A 27,034-nucleotide genomic window follows, 5' to 3' on the forward strand; every position below is an offset into this window, starting at 1 on the left:
ATAATGGTGCAATTCTAGTCTTTGCTGATGTGACAATATGTCAACAGCAAAAACGACATTAACCACGTACATTTTTCTTGCCCTCCCTCCACCCTCGCTTTTCTTTCATCCCTGACGAGTTTGCATCCCCGACATTAGCATCCATCCATCCCAGATGACTTCAGCACACACACACACACACTATGTGCTCGTTGCACATTATGTGCATGTGGGTTAATTTGTTTTATTTTTATTGCTCTGATATTGGTATTTTTATTTCAGACTGAGCTGTTTTCCAGATCCAGGCCATCATCTCTCAGTATTTCAGATGATTTAATTGCTCCTGAGGGTGAGATGGACAGATTCAGTGACGAGTCGAGCAGATGGTGTTTAAAGAGTTTGCGTTGCTTTCTGTGCATAACAAACACAGCTTTGAATCGGTTATTATTGTTACGTAACTGTATATGTCTCAGTAGATGTTTGCTGAGTTCTACTTTGAAATGTTAGAAACTGGGGCTGTGAGTTCTCACGCGTCGATAAGTGAGTCGAGTTTGAAGTCTAGAGTGTGTGAAGTCCAATTTGTGGAGCACTGTGTTGTCTGTGTGTGTGTGTGTGTGGGGGGGGGGGGGGGTCACAAAAAAGTAAATCCTCATAACGTAAATCATTACATTTTAAGATGAAGACATGTTTTAAGGTTAAGTTAAGATTAAGGTAACAGTCGTCTCTCATTAAATTTCATTTCATTCAAATTGACACATTACTATTTATTTCTCTGGAAGTCTAGAAATAACATTGGATGACATCACCCGGCTGAGAGCAAAAAATCACGTTTTTTATTATGGAAAAGGTTTCATTGTTCTTTACAAAAACACGGCACATTTTTTCGCTACAGGTTTTTCTATAATTTAACCAAATAATCACGATCATCAAAAAACTTCTACGATCATTGTAAGAGGCTCTCTCTGTGTCACACACTCATTGTGTGACAGGAACCACAACCTGACGTCCCTGAGCAGAGAGAACAAAAAAACATTTTATAATAATAAAAAAACATTTTTTAACGTCATGTTGCCTCGGAGGAACGAGAGAGAGGATTTTCTAATGTGACGGACAAACAGCACAGTGTTGGGGCTCTTACACATAAAATAACACATATTAATAAATTAAATTGAATCACATGAAATTAAACATCTTCGTTCGACACAACAACACATAAGTGACGACAGTTCTTTGCTTGGCACGAGAGGCGTAAAAGACTCAGGATAAGATTTGGCACCGCGGAGGAATTTTTATTAACAATCCTTATTTTTATTTTTTTTCATTTTTACAGTCATAAGCTTTTGAAATGCGCCTGGTGCAAAAACATCTTCTGATGAGTTATTTTACTGTGTGTACAATAGAGCAGTGTTGTTAGAGGGCAGTACCTGAAGATGTCTGGCACGATTTGAATGTTAAGTAGGACATTAAGAGGAAAAGTTCAAGGCTCGATCACCCTGAGAGAAATTAGTCAGAGGTTTTATTTTGAAATTCTTTCGTTCACCGATTTCACTCCTTTGATGTTGTCAGACTCACAATTGACAGTTTAGCAAAAAGAACATCTTCGTCTTCCTTCTTACTTTTTCAATATCTGGTGCCTACATTACCCATAATGCACCTCAACCCCCGACAGCTCTGTAGGATATTCATGTGTGTCATGCTAACAATGGCTAACGTAGCCTTAAGCTGCAAGATAAAGAGCGCGCTACCGACGTCAGACTCACAGATCGCTTGAGGATTTCGTACAACTCCGTCTGGAGCCACAAAAGACTTTATACTTTTTTACTTCAAGTACGTAGATGGTTTTCCCAAAATCTATTAGCAGACTTTGATGCGTGAAGAGGAGTTCCCCTTTAAGACGAACCAGCGTATGATCGTCATTCATCCGTCAGTGCCAACAACTTCAAAACCCACTTCTCTGTGGAAGTGATTTAAATACTTTTGCTACATCCTCACTCAAATTAAGTGCTCGAAAACAGACCCAAGATTTCAATTATCGTGGAAGAATATTAATCAGCTCATGTTTGAGACCTTTGATCTCAAGGTATTTCTCTTTTTTGGACTTTGAGTTCATTATTTAATTTAACAACTAAGCATCACATTATAAAATTTGTACAAAAGAGGACATTAGTTTTAGTAGTTTGAGCCGACGTACGCTGTCAGGAAGAGCCTGCCCCTTGAATCCCAAACACGCTAAGCTTCCGACAGACGTCACATCCCATGAATCATGTCCTTCATCTCGTCCTGCTTCAGTCTCTGCAGGACACTTTACGTCATCGTTTACGGAACAGTGCAGCAGCTCTCTCAAGTTCATAGGTCGCCCTTCTGCGCCCCGAGCTTAGTCCTCAGCCCCTGCCTCTCCATGATGTTCCACAGCTTGCGCAGGTTGGACTGGGTGATGATGTCATCGGGTTTGAGCTGGAGCGCACGCAGGTAGTTGGCCTCCGCTTCGGGAAGCTTGCCGTTCAGGTGGAGGATGGCGCCGAGGTTCATCAGAGCGGCCGGGTACTAAGAGAAGAGGGAAACGGTACAGAAGTGGGGAGGAAGGAGATGAGGTGTTTTGTGGCAACAGCGTCAACCTTGAATTAATCATAACGGGAAACTTTCTAAACCTGATCCAGGAATTTTGTTTCACTTTTTCTGCAGCGTTTCTCAGGAAATGAATTCAATCAATGGTGGTAGAGGGGGTGCACCTGCTCAATGGATTTCAAGTGACAGGTACACAGACTAAAGAGTGAAAGACAAGTTCTCACGTGAGTAAGAGAACTGCATTGTATGCCAGATGCAGCTGAAACTATGAAGTCTGCATAGATAGTAAAAAATGTGCCATTTGCTTATGGCTTAGAAAATCAAATTTGCCTTCATTTCCACCCCATCACAATCTCATAGTATAGTAGCAGACGTGGCCAAAGACAAACGTGCGCTCTTTGACAGCTCTGCAGTGAACAAAGAGGAAGCTACAGATTGTGCGTGGGCGAGTGTTAAGTGTTTATCGACGTGAATAAACATTTCGAGGTGTGTTTCTTTGAGCCCTCTTTAATAAAAAGTACCATCTGGCCTGGAATAGTGTACCAGCAATGAAAGAGCTGCAAAATCCAGGTCACAGATCTGATTCCCAGTGAGCCATAACTAACAAACACACCCAAATCTCATCCCACTCAAAAAAGTCATCTGCACCTCATCCCCCCCCCCCCCCCCCTGCCGGCCTGGCCTCGTTCCCGGGCCTGCGTCCTCGCATGCATGACATATGGTTAGCAACTTGGCAACTAGTTCACAGATTTCTCCGCAAAAACACGACCGTTCATCTCCTCTTAACCCTGAGAGTTCGCTCGACCACATTCCACGTCTAAAGGAGCATTAAAAGACGGCTCTTTGGCAGCGGCTCGGGGGCTCGTTTGGAATATTTCCAGAGGAGGCTGGAGACGTAATGAATGAACGCAGTCAGAGTCACAGTGAGAGGAGCTGCAGCACAGCTCCATCGCTCCTTCTTCTCACCTATAGTGCAACACATGACTGTATTAACAATGTGTTGCATTGCTCCATCTGCTTTTATTTCTTCTCCCCACTGCAGAGCTCTATGAGCGGTAGAGACACACGAAGCCAGATGAATGACGTTCCATTCTTCTTTTTAAACAACTGGGTGAAGAGCAATGTACAATCTGGGCTGAATCACAGTGAAAGGGATCAGGGAACGTTAGAAATGGAGCTGTGTTCACACGTGTTCTGTGTAGATAAGAGAGCCGCTATAGGTTTGTCGTTCATTTTCTGTGTCTCTGACTTGATGGAGACAGTTTCCCTCTGAAGTCGAGTCACTCTCGCTGTAATAAAACCTCAGAGCGATGAAACGGATGTAAACTCTTCATTTTCAGAAAGTTAGTTGTGGGAATTATTGTCAAAAAACTTTACAAAACAAGATACCTGCATTGAATCACTTTTAATTATTTCAGGGAGAAATAGAAAATTAAGGAGCAGCCACAGTGAGTATTAGACGTTTTGGGGTTTTTAGGCCGCTCTGTTGTGCTGTTGGAACCAATTTTAAGACACCATCCTTGCTGTTGCCACGGTAACCGCAGGTGTAGCCAAATCAACCAGGATTAAATCTTGAGCTCATCCTAAAATAGTTTTTTCATTCCCAGGACCCACAGAGCTCATTCTCCACAATAAGTAAAGAGCTTCTATTCTGCTCACAGCTCAGCACTATATGAGGGATCAACCTCTATGTGAGCGCTGTAAATAAAGCATTTCATCCTGTGTGTGTGTAAAATGAAATATTTTCTCGGGAGGCACATGATTATTGCTTTTCTCAGCACGTGTGACGAGCGCTGAATCTTTCATCACCTGAAAGCTGCTGGATTAAGTTGATATTTGAGAGACATTCATTCACTAAGCAGGCGTGAGCGGGGGGGAAGTTAAAGACAAGAGAAACCATCCAAGGGTCTGAATGCTAAATGATGTTAGTATAATGTTTTTCAAAGTAAAATATAAAGACAGTGGTTTCCAAATTAAAATGTACAACCATGTGTGGAAAATAATTGTAGAGTAGCTCCGTTCATTTGGAGAAAATACAAAGAAACATGCATGTAACTGAAAGTCTCGGATAAGTGGCTAAATTCTGCAGCCCGAGTTTAGTGCGATTTGAAAACATGGTACATTCAATATAAATAAAATTTGCCAAAACAGGTGACTGGTGCTCTTTAGCAGTCATTGGGGGCGGGGCTACAGACCCTCAGAGTGCGGACCGAGCCGAAACTTCTTCTATGTCCTCGGATAAACAACAACTGGGTCAAAATCGCCACCAGATCACTTTGATGATTCATAGAATCGTTTCAGAGCTTCTGAATATTGCCTCGATTGCTTAACAGACCTCTGAAATAGTTGACATGTTATGTATGTATTGACTACACAATCTTCACTGCAGATAAACCAGGTAGGTTGAACGCAAAGTTTTCTAACTTAGTAACAATTTATTGTAGAACTGAGGAGGAATAAATGTGAAGTAGCTCCGGAGCAGCAGGACAAGCAAACAGGCAGGTTTAGAACAGGCTCTGCACTGGTCGGGTTAATAACATTTTGAAACAAATTAAAATGAACACAAGTGGATAATGATATGTGGGGGTGCTTGAGTTTGTCTGACAGCACTGTGGAGTTAAACCAGACCCCCCCAAAAACAACCACTGCTCTTACAGGGTGAGGCAACATAACACTGGTTCCTCCAGTGCAGGGCATGAGGAGGAAAATCTAAACCTCTCTCACCGACATGACAAATGAGCGCAGGAAGCTGCTCCTCGGCCTGGTCTGAAAACACAGAGGTTTCTGTGACTCTAAATTACCGCTCCCCGACTGGTCCACGCAGCCCTTTTCCTTTCAAAATGACTGATTCACATGAGGAAGAAATACGATACAGCGGCCCCCGACTTCCTCGGCCGCATCTGTTGACTTCCAGAGACACGATACGGCACACGCGGCTCCGTCTGTTTCACCGCGGCGTGATGGTCAAGAGTGGGCTCAGTGAATTCCAGATCAGACGGCAGGAAACTCTGGAGTCGTTTCTCTTCAGGAAGCACTTCGAGACACAACGACCTATGCACAGTTTCCATTTTCTGTTTGCCAGGAACAACAGTGCCATGACAGTGCTACGGCCTAATGTCAGGATGATGGGTAATACGCCGTGTGTTGTAAATTGAATTTATAGTGCAGGTTTTCCGTGAGAAATGCTAACAGGCCAACCAACCCCGATACTTACGTCTGGTCTGAGGCTGGCAGCGCGCTCGTACTGTTTCTCTGCGGCCTCATTGAGACTCGCCTGTCTGAGGAGAGAGAAGAACAGTGGGAGAGTTAATACAAACACAGATACTCACACACATATTCAACAGTGTTTTCTTTGTTTCTCACAAAGCAAAAAACACAGACTTGAGTTTATTCACAGACTGACATGATTACTCTGTGGCACAAGCTTATAAAATACTTGAGAATCTAACGAAAATTGGGAACCAGCGTTCTGTGTCAAGCGAGTAGCTTCTTTAATAAGTAGCTACAGTAGCTGTGTCATAAATTTCTAGTTTGGCAGCATCGTTTCACCACATTAAGCAACAGTTAATCTCCTCCTTATATATATATATATGATTTTATCCAAGGAGCGAATGAGCCAGACTTTCATAGTCATCATCTTTAAGTGACCTTCCTTGGTTTTGTGTAGTGAAGTGATGCAGAGTCATTACGACTAATAAAGAATTGGAATGTAACACATGGTCCTTAAGAGGAGAAAATGAGGGAAGTGTCAAAAGTAATTTCTTCATTTTCTAAAAAAAATAATACATTAGAATTATCCCTAAACCGTCATGAATCTGCCCTTCGGATTTGACTTTGATTTTTTCTTTTTGTTGGACTTTGGTTTTGTATTTCTGGATATAAATCTCAGCTGTTTGCACTTGTAGGTGATTATTTCCTGTTTTACTTTGAAGCTTATTTCTTTGTGCGCCTCTCTAACTTTATTTCCCGTCTCTGTCTGGTTTTCCCTCCTTCCTGACTGTCCTCACCTGCTCTAATGAGTCACGTCCTGCTTCCTGCTCCTCTCTCTCCTCTACCTGTTCATCTGTGAAATTACCTCAAGCTTCAATTTTGCTGGTTTCTTTCTTTTTACTTTCTGTGCATTGACTATAACTGCCTCACCATTTGGTCTCTTCCTGAATTCTCAAGACATTTCCTGCTGTGTTATCACATTGGACTCCGAAAGATATCTGGAGCAACTGACTCGGACGTTTGCGTTCACACATTCAGCCCCTCTGGAAAAAACACGGGTCTAAAACTAACTTTAGAGTCAATATCCAGTCGGACTAGAACACAGCAGAATGATCTGTCCTTTAGATTTACTCTGACGTGTCCAAAAGCCAACTTCGGCCAAAGCCTGAGACTTTTAACTTTTTTTTACAAATCCTCTGCGGTGTTGCTTTTATGGTGGAGGCTTGAGAGCAGTAATGACTTTTCCAGATATGTGGAGCAAAAAGGAATCGAGGCACGTTGCTCCAGTGATTCCTTCAGCTGCTGCGAGTAAAGGACGTTCCCACTCTCTTTTGACACCTTTTTAAGACTCGTGCGCTGTGTGGGTGTGCACGTGCTTGCCAAACTTTAATGGGGAATTCTCCAATGGCGTCTTTACAAGCTCTGGACTGAAACAGCACCGTGATGGACTGAAACTGCAGGGCTGTTTATACATGTAATATATAATAGCTTTATGGCAGCTATTTCCATCCATAGAGAGGAGGTTTACTACACTCTACTCTCACGCTGGTATAACTTATATATCAAAGCTGTTTACTAAATGGCAGTGGTACAGAGTAAACCCACAAATGGTGAAGCAGCACAGCAGCAAACGTTGGCTTTCAACAACCTCATTTCTCAACAAAAAAAAAAGAGACGTTTATTCAATTTTCCGAACCGTTTGCTTTTTTCAGTGTGGGGGGGGGGGGGGGGACTCCGTTTGTAAGTTTAACCAACCTGAGCATGTGAGCAGCACTGAAGACCACATCAAACTCTGAGTTGTCCAGCTCCGCCGCTCTCTCTGCCATCTGGGCGGCCTCGCCAAGACGGGACTGCTCCAGTAGAAACTGACCTGCAGGGGGAATGGGGGGACGGGACAGAAGAAGGTCTTAATCTTAACAGCGTGTAGAATTTCTGTTTCCTTTTTTGCTAGTTACTTGACTTTAGGGATGGGACTACTTATCGGTTGATTTGTTTCTTAGCTGGTCCACCACTTTGGTGCGGACAGAAATATCTCAGTATTAGACCCAGACTGTATATAAAGATGGCCGACATGACAGCTTCCCAAAAGTGAAGCCAAAACATTTGGATGGCCCCCTTGTGGTTGGCTGCAGTATATACACCTCAAGTCCTCCATGTTAGCAGATTGGACATGGACGAGCTAAAATGTTGTCTACGGTAAATACATAAAAAAAACCCACTGTTGTAGTGTTCATTTTTCTGGTAAGTTTGGTAGTAATTAATTTGTTAAGAGCGGAGGTTAAAAAACAGAGTGAAACATCATGATTTACAGCTGAGACTGACTCCCGATTGGTCGAGCTTGTCTATCGGTGGGACCTTAATACTGCAGCTCCACTCCACGACCACTACTGTGCAGGATCTGGCCCCAAGTTGAGCGTTGTGTTGTGGCAAACTGTTCGAAGTGGTATTGACAGAGCAAGAAAGAAGGTAAATGAAGCAGTGACAGGTGAAGATGGAGACTGACGGGGAAACAAAGGATGATGAATGGAGGCGGTGAAAGACACGAGCGCCACAGGAAATGCAAAGAAAGCGAGGGAGAAACGTGGCGGCGAATGAGTTGAAGGGTCGTTGTTTTTGCTCGACGCCGACACAGATGAAACGGGAGGTATTTCGTGTGTTTTCCTGTGGGGGTCCGGCCACCTGGCGCGGCACCTATACGAGCGCCTGCCTCAGTCTCGGCCGCAGATGTTACTAAGTGTAGGAAGAGGGGAATGTGCATTGAGATGTGCGTCCGTTTGCTGAAAGCTTTGAAAACAACTATTTAGAATCAGGTCTGTTTGAATTAAAACACGTTACTGTGAACAATGGCAGGAAACGGGGCCTTGCCATAGCAATCACCCTCCGTGTCCTCACTTCCTCGCACTCCCTCATATGTGTGTGTGTTTGTGTGTGTGTTTCCACTGTGTTATAATGTGGACAGATAACATCGCTCCTTACACACTCGCACCCGGAGCTCATCCAGTGAACCCAGGTTAACTAAAGCAGCCAGATAAAAAGGCGAAGGACCAGACCAAATAAACATCACCTGTAGCAAGAAGCTACAAAATAATGGTAAAAAAAAGAGAAAACAGGCGGATAAAGGGGTAGGAAGGGGAAGCAGCTTGGTCCAAAGACAGCAAACGCACCCCTCGCCAGGGACCAGATTAAACCCAAACCCCAGAGATATGGCGGCGCAGAGAAAGCACCCGCAGGAACGGAGCGAGATACGGAATCGGGAGAAACGGGACGGCGCACAATGGGGCTTTCAGCGAGACGGGGCAGCTTTCATTTCCTATGAATATCTCGGAGATAGCGACATTGCAGCGGCAACAAGCGTCTTCCTCCGCACTGATATGAAATTCAGTATTAACAACACGGCAGGAGGACGGCGTTATCATGTTTCACTCCGTGTTACAAATGGTAAACGGTGTCTCCTGGCTCAGATAAACACGGCGCACTACATGTCTGTTTGTTATGTGTGTTTTCACCGTCTGCGAGGCCTCACACCGCTCCCACACTCCCAGCACTCACAACACTAAGTTAAAGGGCAGGGGAGTTAACGTAATGAATTTTTGGAAATATAAACAGTGAAGGAGTCGACACTTCAAAAATGATTACGACCTTTTGATTCTTTCCAAAAATTCTTATCAGGTTAAATGTCGAATTGACTGTATTTTGACAAGAGCCCAACTGATATGGATTTTTAAGTGGCCAATACAAATATTAGGGAGTAAACGTTTTCCAATAACGATATATCAGAATACAATGTATTTTATTTAAATTGGCAATGATTAAACATTTAAAACTAAATGATATTTTATAGTTTAACCATAAACTTAACCATATATCTATTGTAAATAATTAAGAGAATACGAATCTGAACAAAAAAGATAAGAAACTTTTTTTCTATGCAAATAACTATGGACACACATCTTTTCTTATTGCAAACTGATGTTTCTTAATGTCTTTCACCTTATTCATCGAAACTTGGTGGAAGGATGTGGTATGGGTCAAAACTTATGAATTTAAATTTTCGGTGCGGATCGAGATCCGGTGGCAGATTCCTTTTTTAACATTGGGAGAAAAATACAGATGCCTCTTTCTTCAAATGTCTCCTGTGGCTGACAGAGCAAAGACATTTGAATTCATTTCCTACTTTTCTACCAAAACATGCCAGAGTGCTTCTCATCCAAACCTCTTGCATTTCCATGTTTTTCTCAGAGAATAACTCACGAATCTTGCTGAAAAAAATTCTGGCATGTTTAGGTGACTGATATTAATAAGTGTATTTGGTCTGGGGGACTGTTGGACCTTGTTGGATGAATGCAACCCCTACCCCCCAAGTGTCTCTTGTTATCTCTCCCTTGTGATGAGTGGTGTGTGGTTGTGTTTGTCATTCTCCCCCTCACCTTTGCTCCCTCCTCACCTGTGAATCATCACAATCAAACACACCTAGCTGCCGTTCACCAATCAATCCGGCTTCAAGAAGCCTGCACCGGCTGCCAGTCTCTGCCCGAGTATTACTACGAACATCTGGTTCAACTAGTGTGGCTGTTGTTACTGGGGTGCATTTGAATAGTTGATTTTGCTTAGGAAGGTTCCTAACTGAGTGAAATGACCCAGAAGAATCTCAGCTCGGCCGCCACAATAAGAGCTGTTTGAATTCTTTAAACGATAAGGAAAGAAGCTTACTTATCTCCTTTAGCAAACTGAACACTGGACCATCCTTAAAGAAAGGAGAGGAGAAAATCCCTTCCCACAATTCACTGCGGCTGCAACGAGTGTCGCAACGCTGCAGCTGCACCTGGACAGATCCATGTAAATATTAAAGGCTAATGCTTTCCTATCCGGTCCTGTAAGCAACAAGCTTGGATCAGGGTGGTTTATAAGATGAGTTGTAAGAGAACCTGATGTATTTATTAATGACTGTGTGTGTGTGTGTCCCTCAAAGTTTGGAGGATAAGACGGTAAAGACCTCTGTCGAATTCTGATCCTGACCACAGCTGACTGCGGTGAAGCCTGATCATCACAGTAAAGCCTGTAAGAGCTACACCGCACATGCTTTAGTAGAAAAGTAGGATTTTACTTCAAATTATATTTTCTTTGCTCTGTCAACCATAAGAGACATTTGGAAACTTTGATAACAAGGCTTTACAGCGTCTGTAAGTAAATGGTTCTCACCATAGTGCATGTAGCAGGTTCCTTTTGTCGGGTCCAGTTGAATCGCTCTCAGGAAATACTTCTCTGCTTCTGTCTTCTGCCCCTAAAGAAAAAAGATGGAAATAATTGTTTGTACTTGGGATTTTACTTACATTTTTTTTTTTTTGTGAGCAGAATTTCTCAGGGGTGGCACAAGGTACTTTTACTTACATAAACATCTTAAATATATTAGACCTACAAGCTAGTAAAACAGGGACCAAACACCCGACACAAGGCTTTTGCTGTTGCATTTTCGTATCATCGGGTTGCAATTGCTAAAAACCCATCAGGAGGTAGATGTAGGTCACTGTGTCATCATTTCCATCCCTGCCATGAGATTTCAAACTGAATCGGGTCCCTTGTTTCCAAACTTCTTCATTTTAGGAGCTCATAAACTCCAGATTAGTGTAAACTTAAATGTAGTAGTCTCGATGTAGCCTGACGTTCAATGCACATCACACCTTCTAATGCTTCTCTAGACTCCTCTGTAAGTTGACCTGAGGAGGAAGAAGGAAAACTAGTGGCTTTAGAAGTTGCACTTTCCTGAAAGGCGAGAATGTGCACAAGACGTTCAGGTTTTAGCTTTTGTATCGTGAATTTACTTTAAAAAATATGGTATTTCACCTTTATTGACAGGACAGCACAAGCGTGAAATGGGAAGAGAGATTGAGGAAAGACATGTAGCAAATGTCAGAGTCCGAACCGAACCCGCGGGTGCTGCATGAGGACTCAAGCCTCCGTAATGTGACATGGATCCACTTTCAAAAGAAAGAGGGGCGGGTCAAAGCTGATTTGTTGTCGTACATTAGCAAATGGCTCAGAGATTCCGGGAAAAACACGTTGGGGGTAAACCACAGCACAAGTCTTGAGTTTGACCTTGCCTCCCCACGTCTAGTATTGTGGATTGACTCCGGCAGGACGGCCAAAAATGTAGCTGATGAAGTGATTCAATAAGGAAGCAGAGTAATTGCATTATAAGCTGGTCCACTGGCCCGTTGTCCAGGGTCCGTCCAATCTCCTGTTCCCTAAAACCTGTTGTAGTAGCGGAGGGGGGCGTCTGTGTGCGAGAGTCAGGGGCCCGGCGTGGATCCGGAGCCCCGAGCCTGAGGGAGCGCAGCAGATGTCCGGCCACACCGGGTGACTCTGATCTGAACCTGTGCTCTAGGTGTGCGTGTGTCTGTATCTTCAAATCTTTCAAACAAAGAGAGGAAATGATCAGAACGAAGCCCTAAAGCCCGTAAGGGTTTGCAGCTGCGTGTGCGTCAGAAAAAAAGGGCGCAGCACGTTGGTCGTGTCTTCGCTCAGTCCTTGAGGCTGTGGAAGGAAAGGGGTCAAACCTCTCTGCAGAGGTCGCAGGGGGGCACACGGTTCGGCTCCAGCGTGTAAACTTGACTCAGCTGTGAACACATCTGTTGTCCCATAAATGTGTTTGTGTTTTGGTGGGACGGAGGAGGTGGTGTGAGGAGAGGAAGCAAGAGTTTTGTCTGCAGATTAAAAAAAACAGCGCGGGTGTAAGGTGGCGTTCTGGAAGAGCCAGAGCAAACTTCTGCGCCCTTGATGTTCACCAACGCTCTCGTATAAATACAGATACACACAGCGAGGGACAGAAAAATAATCTGGAAGTCGTCCAATCACAGAGAGATATCTACACCAGACAAACTCCCCGTGTCTGCGACCTTCAGACATCAGAAGCTCCAATACCTGTTTTTTCTTTAAGCTCTTTGGCATCAGTCCCGGATCAGGCCCAATTCAAGGTCACCCACGTAAGAACATTTGGACTTTCCACATATGAAGAAGGCAGCAGGAGATTTTTGGGGGTCAGACGTGTTCACAACAACAGGGAAATGTCCTGAAACTTTCAATGTCTACGACACCTCTCTTTAATCCCGAGATATTGGAATTCTTCCAGTTTTGTGATCGTCGAGTGTTAGAAACCTCATCAACATGACATTTCCCTGCTTTATTTTTCGCAATTTCCGACATTTCACCAGGGGACTGGCAGAAAAACAGGAAAATGTTCAGAGCAACTAACATTTGCGTTGTCACGTGCAGCTCCTTGGGAAAAATTTCAGGAAAATGTCTTGATTTCAATGCACGTCTGAAAGCAGGTATAGTGGCCACGGATGACAGAGGTCAAACACTTAATTCGTTAAATGGATTACGATTCCCGCTTGACGTCCTATAAGAGGAGAATTGTGTGTTTGTCGTGCACATTTCACAGTCAGACGGTCACGCCTCATAAGAATTATCACACTTCTCCAGGCTCTGCGGAGGAATCAATAGGAGGAGATTTGCCTTTCTGCAATGTCCCATAAGTCACTGAACATGCATTATTCATCACACCGCTCAGCCACCTCAGGTCCCATTTAATTACACTCAGCCAGGTAGTTAACCGCTGCAGTCGTTAGGAAGACAATGCTTCGTCTTCCTCTGTGTGTGTGTGTGTGTGTGTGTGTGTGTGTGTGTGTGTGTGTGTGTGTGTGTGTGTGTGTGTGTGTGTGTGTGTGTGTGTTATGGGACTTACAATGATGGACAGGAGTTTGCCGTAAGTGAGGTGGGCGGGGATATGGTCAGGCTTGGCCCTGAGGGACTCCCTGTACCAGTGGCCTGCTTCCTCCAGTCTGTTCAGCCTCATGTAGGCCTCTCCTGAAACACGTCACACACCAGAGGTTTAATGAGTTGACTTTAAAATTATTGAAAACTCCAGATTTGTAATTTTATCTTAAAAAAGTAAAGTCTAGGCTTTTTCTGTCATGGGATTACGCAAAAAATTATTTAACACTGTTTTAATCAGATGTTCTTTTTACCATTTTCACCAATTTCCCAGAGAATAATTCATGGATCTTGATGAAAAAACTATTCTTCCACAAAGGAGATCATGCTTCCCTGATATTCGTTGTTTTTGGCTTAATTACAAGTCTTGATTGAATCGCTGTTATCAGCGGTATGCGCTCCACTCACCTACGCCAAGGACATTATGTTTTTGTCTGCATTTGTTTGTCTGTCTGTTGGTTAGCAGGTTATGTAAAAAGTACTTATCGGATTTCCACGAAACTTGGTGGAAGGATGTGTTGCGGGTCAGGAAAGAGCCCATTAAGTTTTTGGTGCCAATCCACCATTTCCCCCCCACTTTTTTTAACATTATGAGGCGATATTCAAAATTCTTGTTGATTCCTCTGAGAATAATTCATGGATCTTGATAAAAACAATCAGGGGGCACTGACGTCACATTAATAGAAACCCTGCCCTGTCTCCATCTGACTGAACACACTTCCTGCTCTCGTCCCCCCCCCCTGAATCTCAGCTCTGCCGTCAGGACGAGCTTCTCATAATGTAATTAGTGTTACAATAACAAGGAGACTGAAGTGGTTTATTACATGGATTAGTTTCAAGAGGACACAAAGTCCATCCACACATTCACGAGCTACAGTCCTGAAACTCGACAGGTGGTTGGAGTCGTCGGAAGGTTTTGTTTGGAAACAAGTTTGATGTCAATTTGTTAAATGAATTTAATGGAAGAGCAAGATCCAAGAGGGAAACACGTGAGATTCCTCACTGAAGCCGAACTGGACCCGGGAGTAAACTTTTTATTTATCTTGCATCGTAAACAATCAAAAGTGAATAATATTACAATAGCCATATGGATGTGTTACATCATCAAAACACATTCAAACAGAGTATTGAACTTTTTACCCTCTTATTGCAGCTGGTGTATTTTAAATAAAGATTCAGGGTGAAACAGGCTCCAACAGCAACTTACCCATCATGTTAAAAAGGCTGTGTGGTGCAAACTGTTTGGGCATTTTCTGCACCGCTTCCCTATAAACAGACAGAGCCTCCTGTAGTGGAGCAAAAATAAAAAAAGTTAAATTAGCAAGTCCAGTTTTTGGTTTGAATCGGCAGAATACTGGCAAATTCTAGTCCTCCTCAGGTCCTTCTAACTCACGAGAGACACTGACCTCCTGCTGGCCCTGCTCGTGCAGCAGCTTCCCCAGGTTGTACAGGCAGCTGGTGACGGAGCTCTTGTGGGCGTGCGGGTCCTTCAAGTTCTCGTCAGGGATTTCGGCACAAGTGAGGAAGGTGCGTTTGGCCTCGTCCAGGTTGCCCTGGTTCATCAGGATGATTCCCGTGTTCAAATACGCCGCTAAGGGAGAGAAAGAGGGGGAGTTAAACGCAGAGTCACAACCTTACAGATCTTCTGACACAGACAACAACACTAACAACAAACTTTCTGTGGCTGTTACAGGTTTGTTAGCATGTGTAATTTTTGAGAATAATTCATGGATTGTGATTAAAAACAAAATCAGACATGTTTAGAGGACTGATATCTATGAGTATGTACAATTTGGTGCAGCTTGATTGTTAGGCCTTGGCGAAACTAAGTGCCATTCAAGTTTTATATATCTCGATTTATATCAGTATATCCATAAAAAACCTAGTCACTACAAGTATTTAAGAAGATTGGGACGATGTGGAGGAACTTAAAGATATTTAAAGTCCAAAAGAGGCAGGACAGAGGTCAGAGGCAGATAACATTACCATGAGAAAAGTATAAGGAATAAAAATAAATGATGCAAAAAGATATTAAGCTAAGGGAGCATTGAAGATAAGTTATCAACCTGTCCTCTCTCCCATGCACGATTGTCCTTGGCAAAGTAGATGACGGGCGCTGATCGCACATGTGAGCGCTCGAGCGTGAGATTGAGTCTCATCATTGGCCCATCGAGCTGAAATGGCCTGAGTGTGGCCCTTTTAAAATGGCCACGTGTCAAAAGGACGCGAACATTAGCATAGAGAGTGAAGCCTGATGGTGATCCAATAAACGATCATCAGCTCAAATGTGATTAATCCAAACGAGGACAGCAGCAGTAACGTGCGCATCTAATCGCTGACTCAACAACAAAGCGAGTTGACTTACATGCCAGTGTCGGTCGACTCCCAATGGCCAGTTTGTAATAATGCAGCGCTTCAGCAGAGCGCTCGTTCTCCTGCAGCAGCAAGCCTCTGATACAGAAAAAAAACACACACAAAAATGTGAGAAACACCACAATCTACACAACAGGGGATTTGTCTTTCCATATTAAAATCTGTAAAAGTAAAGGAAGCGTTGACCGACATGACAGCGCATCAAAGCGACGAGGGGGGGATTTTGGGTGAAAGCTAAGAAATAGAAAAACACAGTATCCTTTAACCCGAGAATACCAGCGCATACCCCGAACATACCCAACCATCCATCATGTTCAAATAGAGCCTCTGTTTTAAAGAATGCGAAAACACCATAGTTTGGTTTCCCCCCTCACTCTGTGTTGCTCTGCCAGCTTCCTGACAACCCGTAACTTGAGAGGGAGCGGAGGAGTGGGGGAGAGAAAAAACAATGTCAGCGTGAGAGCGGGGGGGGGGGGACACGGGTCCGCTGCAAGGGTTTGACACCTCGCGACGCAGGATTGGAAGCGGGCTCTGCGTTCCCCCACAGGCCCGGCAAACCGCGACTAATCAAATCAACGGCAGAAGGTACAAAGAGCCACCGGGGACACACACACAGGAGTTATTTTCCCTTTGTCACGCTCTTGCATCACGCCTCGCACACTTGCTTCTCAGATCTATTTTTGTGTTTGCCTTCATCCAAGTTTTTGCCGTCTGCCACTTGATTCCTCGTCGTCTATTTATTCCCGCCCTTTCTTGTTTCTGCCTCTGCGATCTCGAGTTGATGGATGGGAGGGATCAGAGCTCTTTTAGTTTCGAGGAAGAAGGAGGCGAAGCGGCATCTTAAACACTCACAGGTTGTACAGCATGTCGGCCATGTTCCCTCGGTAGTGCAGAGCGTTCCTGTACGCCTTCTCCGCCTCCGCCACCTTGCCCTGGTTCTTCAGGACGTTTCCCAAGTTTCCCCAGGCTGCAGGAGAGGAGTCAGACAAAAGTTAGACTTTCAGAGGAGAATCACAATGTTGGTGTAAAACAAACAACTGCAACCTGTTATTTAAATCACAAGTCATCATTATTTACTCATGTGCATGGCTATACTGCCTAATTTCAATATATATTGTATGTTATAAAATATGGGATTACAACCCATACTGCAGCCAGCCACCAGGTGGCGATCAAGACTCTTTGGCTTTACCTTTGGGAGCTGTCATGTCGTCCATCTTTATTTACAGTCTATGGCTAAAATGCAGACTGAATTGAAAACATCTGCAGTCAGGAAATACAAAAGGTATCGATGTTAGTATAATGTTATACTGAATAATAAACCTGCACTATTTACTGATTTTGTAAGCTGGGGAGTGAGAGTCTGAGCTTTTGTCTCACAGGGATCAGTTTTGCCTGAATATTTGAAACTGTCCACTTTTAATATGGACACCTGACGTTGTAACATTATATATGAGACGGAAAATGTGGAAAAGCTCAACTCTCCTTTAAATGACTCTATCAAAGTCAGTGGGCTGAGCTGTGTCGCAGATCTCCAAGCGGAGATGGTAAATTCTGTTATTTTCTTGCCGACTTCGCCAAATCTTCACATCTTTCAGGATCAGAAACGAGCTCGACAACAGCGAGTTTCAGAAGACACCTTGTGTGGGGATATGCATAATCACAAGGGCTGGGTATTGTTTGAAATTCGTACAGAACTTTTTTCTATCCAACTAAAATAGAACAAAACTTTCAAATGAAACTTTGCCATCAGTATTTCTTACCAAAATGCATTGTATCTATCTTTTGCAAAGCAGATGCTTTAAATCATAAATCTATGGTGTTTTAAATCCATTTTTACAAACTCAGTGGGGATGTTTACTCTGTTTTGCATCCTTAAAACAAAACCATACGCGACTTATAAAGACATTGCTGCATAGAAACTATTGCTCTTAAACTCCACAGGGTATCTTTCTAAGTTAGGGAAGCTTATGTGAACACAGTCACCGTGGGGCAGCTGTGGCTCAGGGGGTAGAGTGGTTCGAACCCCTTCTCCTCCAGTCCGCATGCCAAAGTGTCCTTGGGCAAGATACTTAACCCCAAATTCCCCCTGATGGCTTTGCCGAAGGCGCGAGAATGAGGAAGTGCAGTATTGTAGCGCTGAAAGAATGTGTGTGGTAATGGATGAATGTGGCTTGTACAGTAAAGCTCTTTGAGTGTTCGATAAGTCGACAAAAATGCTAAATAAATACAAGTGCCTTGTTTCAAACCAGCAAGAATTTTGCTCCCAGTTTTCAGGGCTACACCCGAGATCACTCAGAATCCCCCCCAGCCCCGCTGAGAGCCGGGTGTCCTCCTCTTACCTTTAGCAGGATTCACACTGATCCCAGACTTGTAGAGATTCTCCTCGTTGCTCCAGTCCCTGTTTCTCTGAACAGTTCTGAGTCCATTCAGCAGCACTAGTCCCGCACAGAGACACAACAGCACGGCCCTGCAGCCTCTAGTCCCCAGTCTCACATACACTGTCCTGGCACCTGCAGCCACCAGCAAACAGAAGCCGATACTGGGAATGTAGAGTACCCTCTCTGCTACTACAAAACCTACGTAGAAGAATAGGTTGCTGGCGGGGATGAAGGGCAATGACATGATGCTTAATGAAAACAGCACCAGGTTTTCTGTCGGGGGCAGGGACGTCCGCGGAGGACAGTGGTGAAGTCCAGCCGACCCGTTCAGGGTGGTCTTTGGCGGCCCCTGGTCTGTGTTATGGTTTGTGTCAGGAGCGTGGTAACCGTTCCCGTTGGTGATCGATTTCCCATTCGCGACATGGGCTTTCCCATTGGCCTCATTCACTTTGGAGGTGGGGCCACGAAGGCCAAACAAAGCCAGGAGGATCAAACCACCGTAGAAGGCAACAGTGTGAAGGTTCCTCCAGTCGGCCAAGGATCGGACCAAGGGCACGGCGTCCATGGACCAATCGAAGCTGAGCTTGTCGGGGCAAAGCAGGAGCCAGGCGTTGACGGCGGGCAGGTGCAGGAAGGTCAGCGTGCGAGTGAGGAGATGCGGCGAGTCAGCGGCGGGGTTGTCGGAGTTGGAGAAGTTGGGAGGCTTGTTGCCCATCCAGTAGAGACGGGCCGACAGCAGGATCAATCCCCAGGAAGCCAGCAAACCCAGACTCAGCAAAACACTGATGTTCTTTCTCTGAAAAGGACGAGAGAGAAAAAAGTCACGCTAAAGGAAAACACCTAAATCAACATTTTTGGCCGAGGCAGCAGTTTGAGCACCTGAAGTTGTTTCCGTTAGAGAGCTATTTTTTGATTTCTGTCAAGTTTCTCGAATTCTGGATCTGAACAGCAGCTCTCCTATAAGTTTATATTAAATCTTAGTGGAGCCCAAGATACTAAAACAGGCATTTCTGCCATTGTGATCATGTGCATCAGAACGAGGATTTGGGGTCTGATTTATAAATCCACCCTTTAAAGAAATAAAAAGAAAAAAAACCTCCCTAATTTATCATTTCAAAAAGTAATCTCTGGAATGTTTTCGATAGCTGTCTGGAGCTGAAACCGCACTCACGTACAATTATGCACTTCTCTGTGACACTGGCAAATTAAAAAAAGCACCACAGCCAGAAACAACGCGCTGCTGTCGACTTGGAGAAAGTAAAATATGACAAATTGAAACTGGTGAGAGACGCACTGGGATTTGGACAGCTGTGCGCTCTAATACATGTCACTGTTTACATCAAGAAATAATAATCCTAATGGATAATGTCACATTGAAAGCGATGAAAAACATTGTTTTGGATTTGGTTTGCCAAGACGTCAGGAGTGTTTTATTAAGGATAACAAGGGAAAAAACTATAATAACAAAAATAAATCAACGTATTTCCATATAAGTGTGAAGTGAGGATTATTTCTATCATTTCTCGTGTATTAGTAATCCTCCCTCCCTTCAGTTTTGATCTAGTTGGGGTCAACTTTGAAGTAAATATGAGGCATGAGAGCTTTTCCCTTCCTAAGTCCTTCCTCGTTGCCTGTCAGAGTTGCAGCGAGTGTGACTGGTAATCAGCTTAGGGCCGTATTGTGTTGGTATGTAGATGCTGTTTACATCTCATAAGAGCATTAATTCCCGAGCATGATCGCCATTAGGTCCTCTGTCACGCAACACCTTTCACCCCACTGTCACACGCCGGGACTGAATGGCCTCTTTTAAAAACAAGCCCTAAGCTCAAAATTATGTTAAACTCCTATTGATACATACTTGGAGTGAGATGGAGAGAGCGTTTGGTGGGTTACTCAATAAAATAAAACTAAAATCTGCAGGAAAATATCTTAGATTTCAAACAGCTCCCGAGGGCCAAAAGTATAATTCCTTTCATTTGCTTCACATTGGGCTGTATTTCTGCCAGTTACAGTTGCTGGGACGTGACATGATGACATCCTTGACCTTTGGACCTTTGGACGTAGCCTTGTTAGATTTCATGTTGGTCTCAGCAGGGAGAGCCATGACGTTGTTTGTTTGCTTTCCTGTCTGTCCCATTTCTTCAATACCACATTTAGACATTGATACTTTCTGAAATCCATTACTGCTGAAACTTGATTTGAAACTTAAACATTAAACACTGATGTCACATGGGCAAAGGCTTATTGTTGGAGACGGACTGGTGCAGTCTTGACCAAAATAAAGGCTTGTTATTCATGTTCCTGTGTGTAAACATGGACGATGCATCTCCACTTCCTCCCACTATCCAGAAATGAAGCCAAAATATCCCCGTTCACGACGCCGCCATCTTGTGCATGGCGTTTCACTTCGTCTTTAAAACATCAACTAACAAATTATAACCAAACTTGCCCGAAAAATAGAGAACTTGGACATAAATCAGTGTAATAACATGAACTTTGACTTCTTAGTTTAGTCCATGTCCCATCCATTAACAAGGAGGAGGTGCCATCGAGATGCTTTGGCTTCACCATTGGGGCGCCGCCATGTCGTCTATCTTTAAGCTTATTTACCTTGTGGATTAAATACAACATAACATCATGAGTGATGATCAGCGATGCTGCTCACTTCCTATGTTCTGGGGCCATTTATTCTTTCCGAGCGCATGAACTCTGTTTGAACCTGTCCTGGGTCCGAGCTGCATCTGCAGGTTTGCATCCTCTAAGTGCTGTTTAAAGTGCGAAGTATTATTACACAGCACAGGACAAGTTTATATAATAGCGGTCAAGTAATAAATGGCTTTGATATAACTGATAATCACCATCGGAACCGCTATAACTCAGACTGTGGATCTTGTATAGCCCTACTTTTAGATTATATCGCTCCATAGAGTTTACCCTAATATCATTCGAATTCAAATTGTGTATAATCTGCTTTATACGAATGGCACAAAAGGCAGATACAATCGTTTTGGTGCAAAAAGAAAGAGCTTTTATTTGTCTCATTAGTAAAAATTTGACTGAAATATTCTCTCTCTTACAGAGTAAGGTCATGTGCGCACTTCCAAGAACCATAACACCAGTTATCCGACCCCATAACCCATGTCGGGATTAGAATAAGAGGGTTTGCGTTGACTCGCCTGACCCCTGGCTCCAGTTCAGTGATTGATTTCTCCAGAGCTGACATGGAAAAGCTTGTTTCTTGAGCAGGCTAGATGAGGTGGGAATAACAGGCACAGCTAGCTATAGAAAGCCAGAGCCCTCTTTGAATTGGGAACTGAGCAAGGAAGAAAACAGGATATTGATTTGGAGGCTGAAAGGTGGTGCACAAAGGATAAGAGAGTCTCTCTTACACAAAAAGAGGGGGTGTGCTTATTGATGGATGAGCCCATATTGCCTGTCAGCCAAGGAAACTGTCTGAGAAATCCAATTCTGCTTGGTTTCAGAAGATAAGCCAATTCCAGCAAGAGAGTCATTTGTGGTATTTAGGTGAATGAGCTTCATTCTACCCCTCGCTGCCTTGTCTAGTTCCAAATCGCTCTTTAATTGAGTTCCTGATCAATCACACCCCCACACACACTGACATACACACTGCAGATGAGTCGGATTCAGCTTTTTTAAAAGCTATTTTATGATTTCACAGTCAGCAGTAAACAGTAGTTTTCAAGGCAACATAACTTTTTAATAAGTTTGTTTTTTTGCGCAGACGGCCCAAAAGTTTGGTCAGGAAAATCTTTTCTTACTTATGGAGATCACGATGTGCTTTGTCTGTCACTTGTTTCATTACCTCACTTGACTGCCTAATGCCATTCTGACATATATCCTTCACCGATTAAACTTCATAGTAAAAAGTACATGCACTTGAACATGTGTATCAACTAGGGTGTTGGTACCCGACAGAACCTGCTGGGACCCGGGTTGGGTTCCGAGAAACACTTTTAAAATAATATTTGGGTTCGGTCAAGTCGGTTGGAGTATCTACTTGATATTTTTACACTGCACATGCCTGTGATCAAGGAAAACATTGGGCAGGTCGGGTTCGGACACCAAAAACAGAAAGACTGTCGGGTTCGGTTAGTTTCTCTGGATACAAAATTGCAGCCCTCAACTCGTATTTTTCTTCTTCTTCAAACTTCTGGAAATGTGTAATGTCATATTATAAGTTTTGGCTTGTTACAAAATTAAAAATACACCCCCGAAAGAATAAAATGGGGGAGAGACAGGCCAGATTTCTCTATTTTCAGCTTCACTGCTGTCTGGTTTAAATCGCTGAGAGCTAGTTCCAGCTCCGTCCGTGGAGATTCTCAGTCATCCAAGAACAGATGAATCGAGGGCAACTGGACTTTGTCGTCGACGCTTCAAGACTTTCACCTCTCAGCCAAGCGTCTTCAGTCTTTAAAGAATTGAATCGGTTCAGTTCCAGCTATGATTGATTGACCTTCCCGAGATCTGTATGTATCCACGGAGCACACGGTGGCACGATTCCCAGCCAGCTGCCGACCGTTACATCCCGTCCGCTCCAAGCCTTTAAACCTAACACTCTTCCACATATGTATCTCCTCCACTCTGGATTCTCATTTGGAAATTCTTCGTCGATTTCTGTGGCTTTCCCTCAACGACTCTTTTTTTTTGACTCTCTTTCAGTTTATTATCCACTTTCTTTATTGAATCAACCATTCTCTCATTCCCTCCGTCGCTCTCCCTCTTTCCACATATAAACACACAGCATTGAGCTCTCGAGGCTTCATCTTTTACCGGTGCTATTCGTTATGACTTTCTTTCACTTTATTAAACCCAGAAGTGTGTGGTCTGACTGTTGATACTGAAGCTCGCAGTGTGTTTAAAACATGTCTGAAGAACCAGCAGGATACGGCTGACTTCATATGTGCACTGTTTAAAGCCGCTGTGGACTGACGCAAGACAGCGGGGGAACGGTCTTCCGGCCTTTTCTTGTAAAGTCGTGTCCAATTTGAGCGGCTCATAACTCTTTCCAACCTACTAGGCTGATCATGCTTGGGATTTTGTGTTGACTACTACCTCTTGTTATCCTCCAATTGATTCACCTTAATGATAATTGATTTGATTTCTTCTCATGAATCTAACGAACCAACCACAACTGCCAGCTATTCTTTGAGTTAAAGTTGCATTGGGAGCCGAGTGTGGGGCCGTTCTTTCTCACTGACATGTGCATGGAAAGGTCTCTCAGCGTTTTGGACACGGTGTGTTTGTGCAGCACTCATCCAGCAGTGCTCATACTTGATGCATTAAACTGTGATGAAAGGTACAACGTGGGGCATGCGTCCAGTTCTTTTTCCAGCTCACTAATGTGCTCAGCATTCCCCCCCGACTTTACCGCAACTCACCCGCGGCCACCAGACAGCGGCATGTCTGGCCGTGTGAGGGCTGACTTTGATCTAGTGACCCAATTACTGCATTCTTCCCCCTCCGATGACTTTATATAAAGATGGACATCATGACAGCTCCCAAGAAAAAAATGTGACCGCCCCCTGGTGGCTGACTGCTGCACAGGTCATAAACCCCAACTCCTCCATGTTGACATATGGGACACAGACCTTTAAATATTTGTACGAATTTTGGATGGATGCATTTATACCTTTTCAACGACTGTTTGGAACGTGAGCAATTCGATTTCAGTCTGTCTCGAAGATTTCTTGGAACTATTGCCACTTTAATTCAAACACATTTTTCTTTTAATTGCGTGTTTTTTGTGTTTAATCTTTTGTCAACAAAGAAGTAGCAAAGTACAAATTTCATGGCATAGTGCAACACCTGCTGTATTGCACATATGACAATGAAGACTCACGACTCTTGAATATTGACCTTGGCATCTTTTGAGATTGGATAGTTGTCAGATTCGTCAAACGAGAAGTTGCTGCTGCTTCATGGCATCTGTTTTGAACTCTCTGCTGACTTTCTCATGACAGTTGATGGATGCACAAATTGACTAGAGCAGCCTCTTCCAGGCTTTTTGGGAGCGTTGACCACAGTAATGATAAACTCAAGCAAACCCCTTTTGACTGACTCTGACTTGGCACAGTAAGTGGTTTCAGATAGGAATAAAAACATGTTTTGCATGAGGTATGAAAGGAATGAACTCCTGTCTAAAGACCATCCATCAGAACTAGTAACGGAGGCGATCATTTCACAGCCGAGTGCTTCTTCTACAGGATAATTGGCACAACATTCATCGAGCCATCAGCCGGTCACACTGCGTCTGCAGCGCTCATTGAGACAAACGAGGAGGAGGGCCCATAACGCTTAAAAGTGCAAACCGGAGAGGACACTGTCAGATCCCTCCATTAACTGAGTACCTGTGGTAAAAAGCTGTCATCCGTCATTTGGCTGCAGGTGACACAAATCCGAAGGTGTGGAAATTTGGAGGAATAGGAAGAAAGAGAAAAAGTCCTTGTTTTTCTTTGAGGAACTATATTTAATTTACACATTTGATCTGATCTGATTTATCCTTAAAACCAACAAAAGAAAACTACTGTATGTCTCTGGGCTCTGTCTAAACCCTGGAGCGTGTTTGTTACTGACAAACTAAAAGTAGAAAGAACAAAGACATCATGTTCTTATGTCTCATTTCGCTTTCTCAATTTACTGCAGAGCTAACGCCGCACCTTCCTTTGTCCCCCATCTATCACTCTCTAACTCTGCCCCTGTTCTTCGTCGTCCCATTCGGAATCTCATCTCGGCCTGATTAGGGAGTTAATAGGATGAGAAATTGGGTGCAGGTCTGAGCACATCTGTCCCTCTGTTACACAGGAGCTGATTTGCATTTCCTTATTGTTTGCGGCAGAGGCCAGGTAATGTGATGAGGAGGATTTTTCATTTTGAAAGAAATGGAAAAAACCCTGAATAGAAAAATATCGCGCTCTTATGTTTGTTCTCGGCCGCGAATGTTTGCACTCGCTCCACCTGCTATCCAATCCGGCAGCGACTGATCGTGCCTCATTGGCAGAGTCTGACACAGGAGACGCCAAGTGGTCCGTTCCCAAAGTGCTTTTCGGGCTCAGTGGGTGAGAGAGACGGAGAACAGATAAAGGAAAGGAAGTGAGGGCATAGTTTCCCTCTCTCTTGCTTGTTCTCACTCAATATCCCTCTCGCTCGCTGTGTTCCCATGCGTCCCGCCACGTCTGGCTCGTAATCGAGGAAACAATTGCCCTCGCGCCTGGCCCCGGCACGTAACGAGCTCCCCACCAAGATAACCGTGACTGGGGCAATACGGGAGGGCATCGCCAGGGTGATAAACGAGCCAGATGTTAGTGGTAGCGGGGGGGGGGGGGCGCTGGGAGGTTGGCAGCAGGACTTTGACGGGCTGGCACAGGGATCCTGGCCAGGGTTATTGTGTCTGGGCACAGGGGTGGAGGCTGCTTGATGATATCCCCCGCTCTGCTGCATAATAAATACACGGGAAAATGTGATTTTCTGACGAGCACAGAGGGCTGATGAAATCTTTCCCAGTGTAATGCAACAGACTGGAACACGTGGGGCTCGATGTCTGACAGGTTGTGTATGAAGAGGCAGATGGTATAATGGGGAAAGCCTGATAATACGATGCAATCGACACAAGTACTACCTCTAAAGAAAACTGGAATTTATTAAATATATTAGGTTTTTCTTCTCTCTTCTTTTTGTTGACCTACAAAACTGAAGTTGAAATTCTAGTCAAACTTTCCAAAGATACAAGTGTAATATTTGATAAATCATATGTCAAAAGATCTTTATTTGCACAAAGCAGATTTCCCCTCAGGGGGATAAATAAAGGTTCATTTGAATCTTCATCTCTGTCCATTGGTTGGTTGGTTTGATTGTATGGTTGTGAACAGGTTTACACAAAAACTACTGAGCATTTTTACACAAAACCTGATTGAAGGATGTGGCGTGGGTCAGGGAAGAACTCATTCAATTTTGGTGCGGATCTTCCTTAACATTGTGAGTTTTTAATAAGGCAATTGTTGGGCCTTGGCAAATGCACTCTACTGGCTGACACCGTGATTTGTGAGTTTTGCTGCGAACATTGAGGTTCTGAAGATCTGAATTAGTTCGAGATGGTATTCTGTATTTTTACATAGTACCCTGAATCTGACTTATATGATTCTATGCTGTCTTTTAATGTCACGTTTGTTTACATCAGACCGAATGCAACAGGAATTGTCATTGTATTTGAGTTCTACTGCTTTACTTTATGTCAAGATTGTGTCTCAGGAGCGTTTGGAAATTCAACAAATACATAGTTGTCTTCATGCCACAGTAATAATAACTTTCCGTTTAGTTTCCACTGTGTTTTAAATTATTATTTCAAGAGAAAACACAAGAGATAGCATGTGATGTCGTTTTATTGCATCATACTGTTTATCTTCTCTCTGGTTTATATATATTTTATAAATGAGTAACATCTGTTTTACCCGCTGCGTGGCTACTCTAACATGATTTACTAGAATACAATTTGAAAGACAGGTGTTGTGTTGCATCGGCTAAGGTCTGGCGGTTGTGAAAGCACACGTGTGAGTCATTCCCCGGCACCGAGAAGCAAACACACCACGACTCCTTCCCTCTGCCCTGTCTGATCTCTCCTGGCTGCTCGCCGCTCTCGCCCCTCACCACCGGGTTGCAGATTATCGTTCTGCCAGAAACGACTCCTGGAGAAGCCCCCCCCCCTCGGGTGCGGTGAAGCCTTGAACGACCGTAGGTAGAAT

The 27,034-nt window shown here is 43.8% G+C and overlaps 1 protein-coding gene across 1 annotated transcript in view; it reads right to left on the reverse strand.

Moving 5' to 3' along the window:
- Positions 1 to 1,073: 1,073 nt before the first annotated feature.
- tmtc2a (transmembrane O-mannosyltransferase targeting cadherins 2a) overlaps positions 1,074 to 27,034 on the reverse strand; it is a 53,922-nt gene continuing 27,961 nt past the window's right edge. The window contains exons 3-12 of the mRNA XM_034578667.1: positions 18,240 to 19,074; positions 16,750 to 16,864; positions 15,890 to 15,975; positions 14,931 to 15,115; positions 14,732 to 14,810; positions 13,496 to 13,617; positions 10,954 to 11,035; positions 7,510 to 7,624; positions 5,759 to 5,822; positions 1,074 to 2,523 (exon numbers count right to left, since the gene is read on the reverse strand). Of these exons, the coding sequence (XP_034434558.1) occupies positions 2,326 to 2,523; positions 5,759 to 5,822; positions 7,510 to 7,624; positions 10,954 to 11,035; positions 13,496 to 13,617; positions 14,732 to 14,810; positions 14,931 to 15,115; positions 15,890 to 15,975; positions 16,750 to 16,864; positions 18,240 to 19,074 (1,881 nt within the window). The 3' untranslated portion in view covers positions 1,074 to 2,325. The remainder of the gene's footprint in view (positions 2,524 to 5,758; positions 5,823 to 7,509; positions 7,625 to 10,953; positions 11,036 to 13,495; positions 13,618 to 14,731; positions 14,811 to 14,930; positions 15,116 to 15,889; positions 15,976 to 16,749; positions 16,865 to 18,239; positions 19,075 to 27,034) is intronic.

Source organism: Hippoglossus hippoglossus, chromosome 23, assembly GCF_009819705.1.
Source record: "Hippoglossus hippoglossus isolate fHipHip1 chromosome 23, fHipHip1.pri, whole genome shotgun sequence".
Taxonomy (NCBI): Eukaryota; Metazoa; Chordata; class Actinopteri; order Pleuronectiformes; family Pleuronectidae; genus Hippoglossus; species Hippoglossus hippoglossus.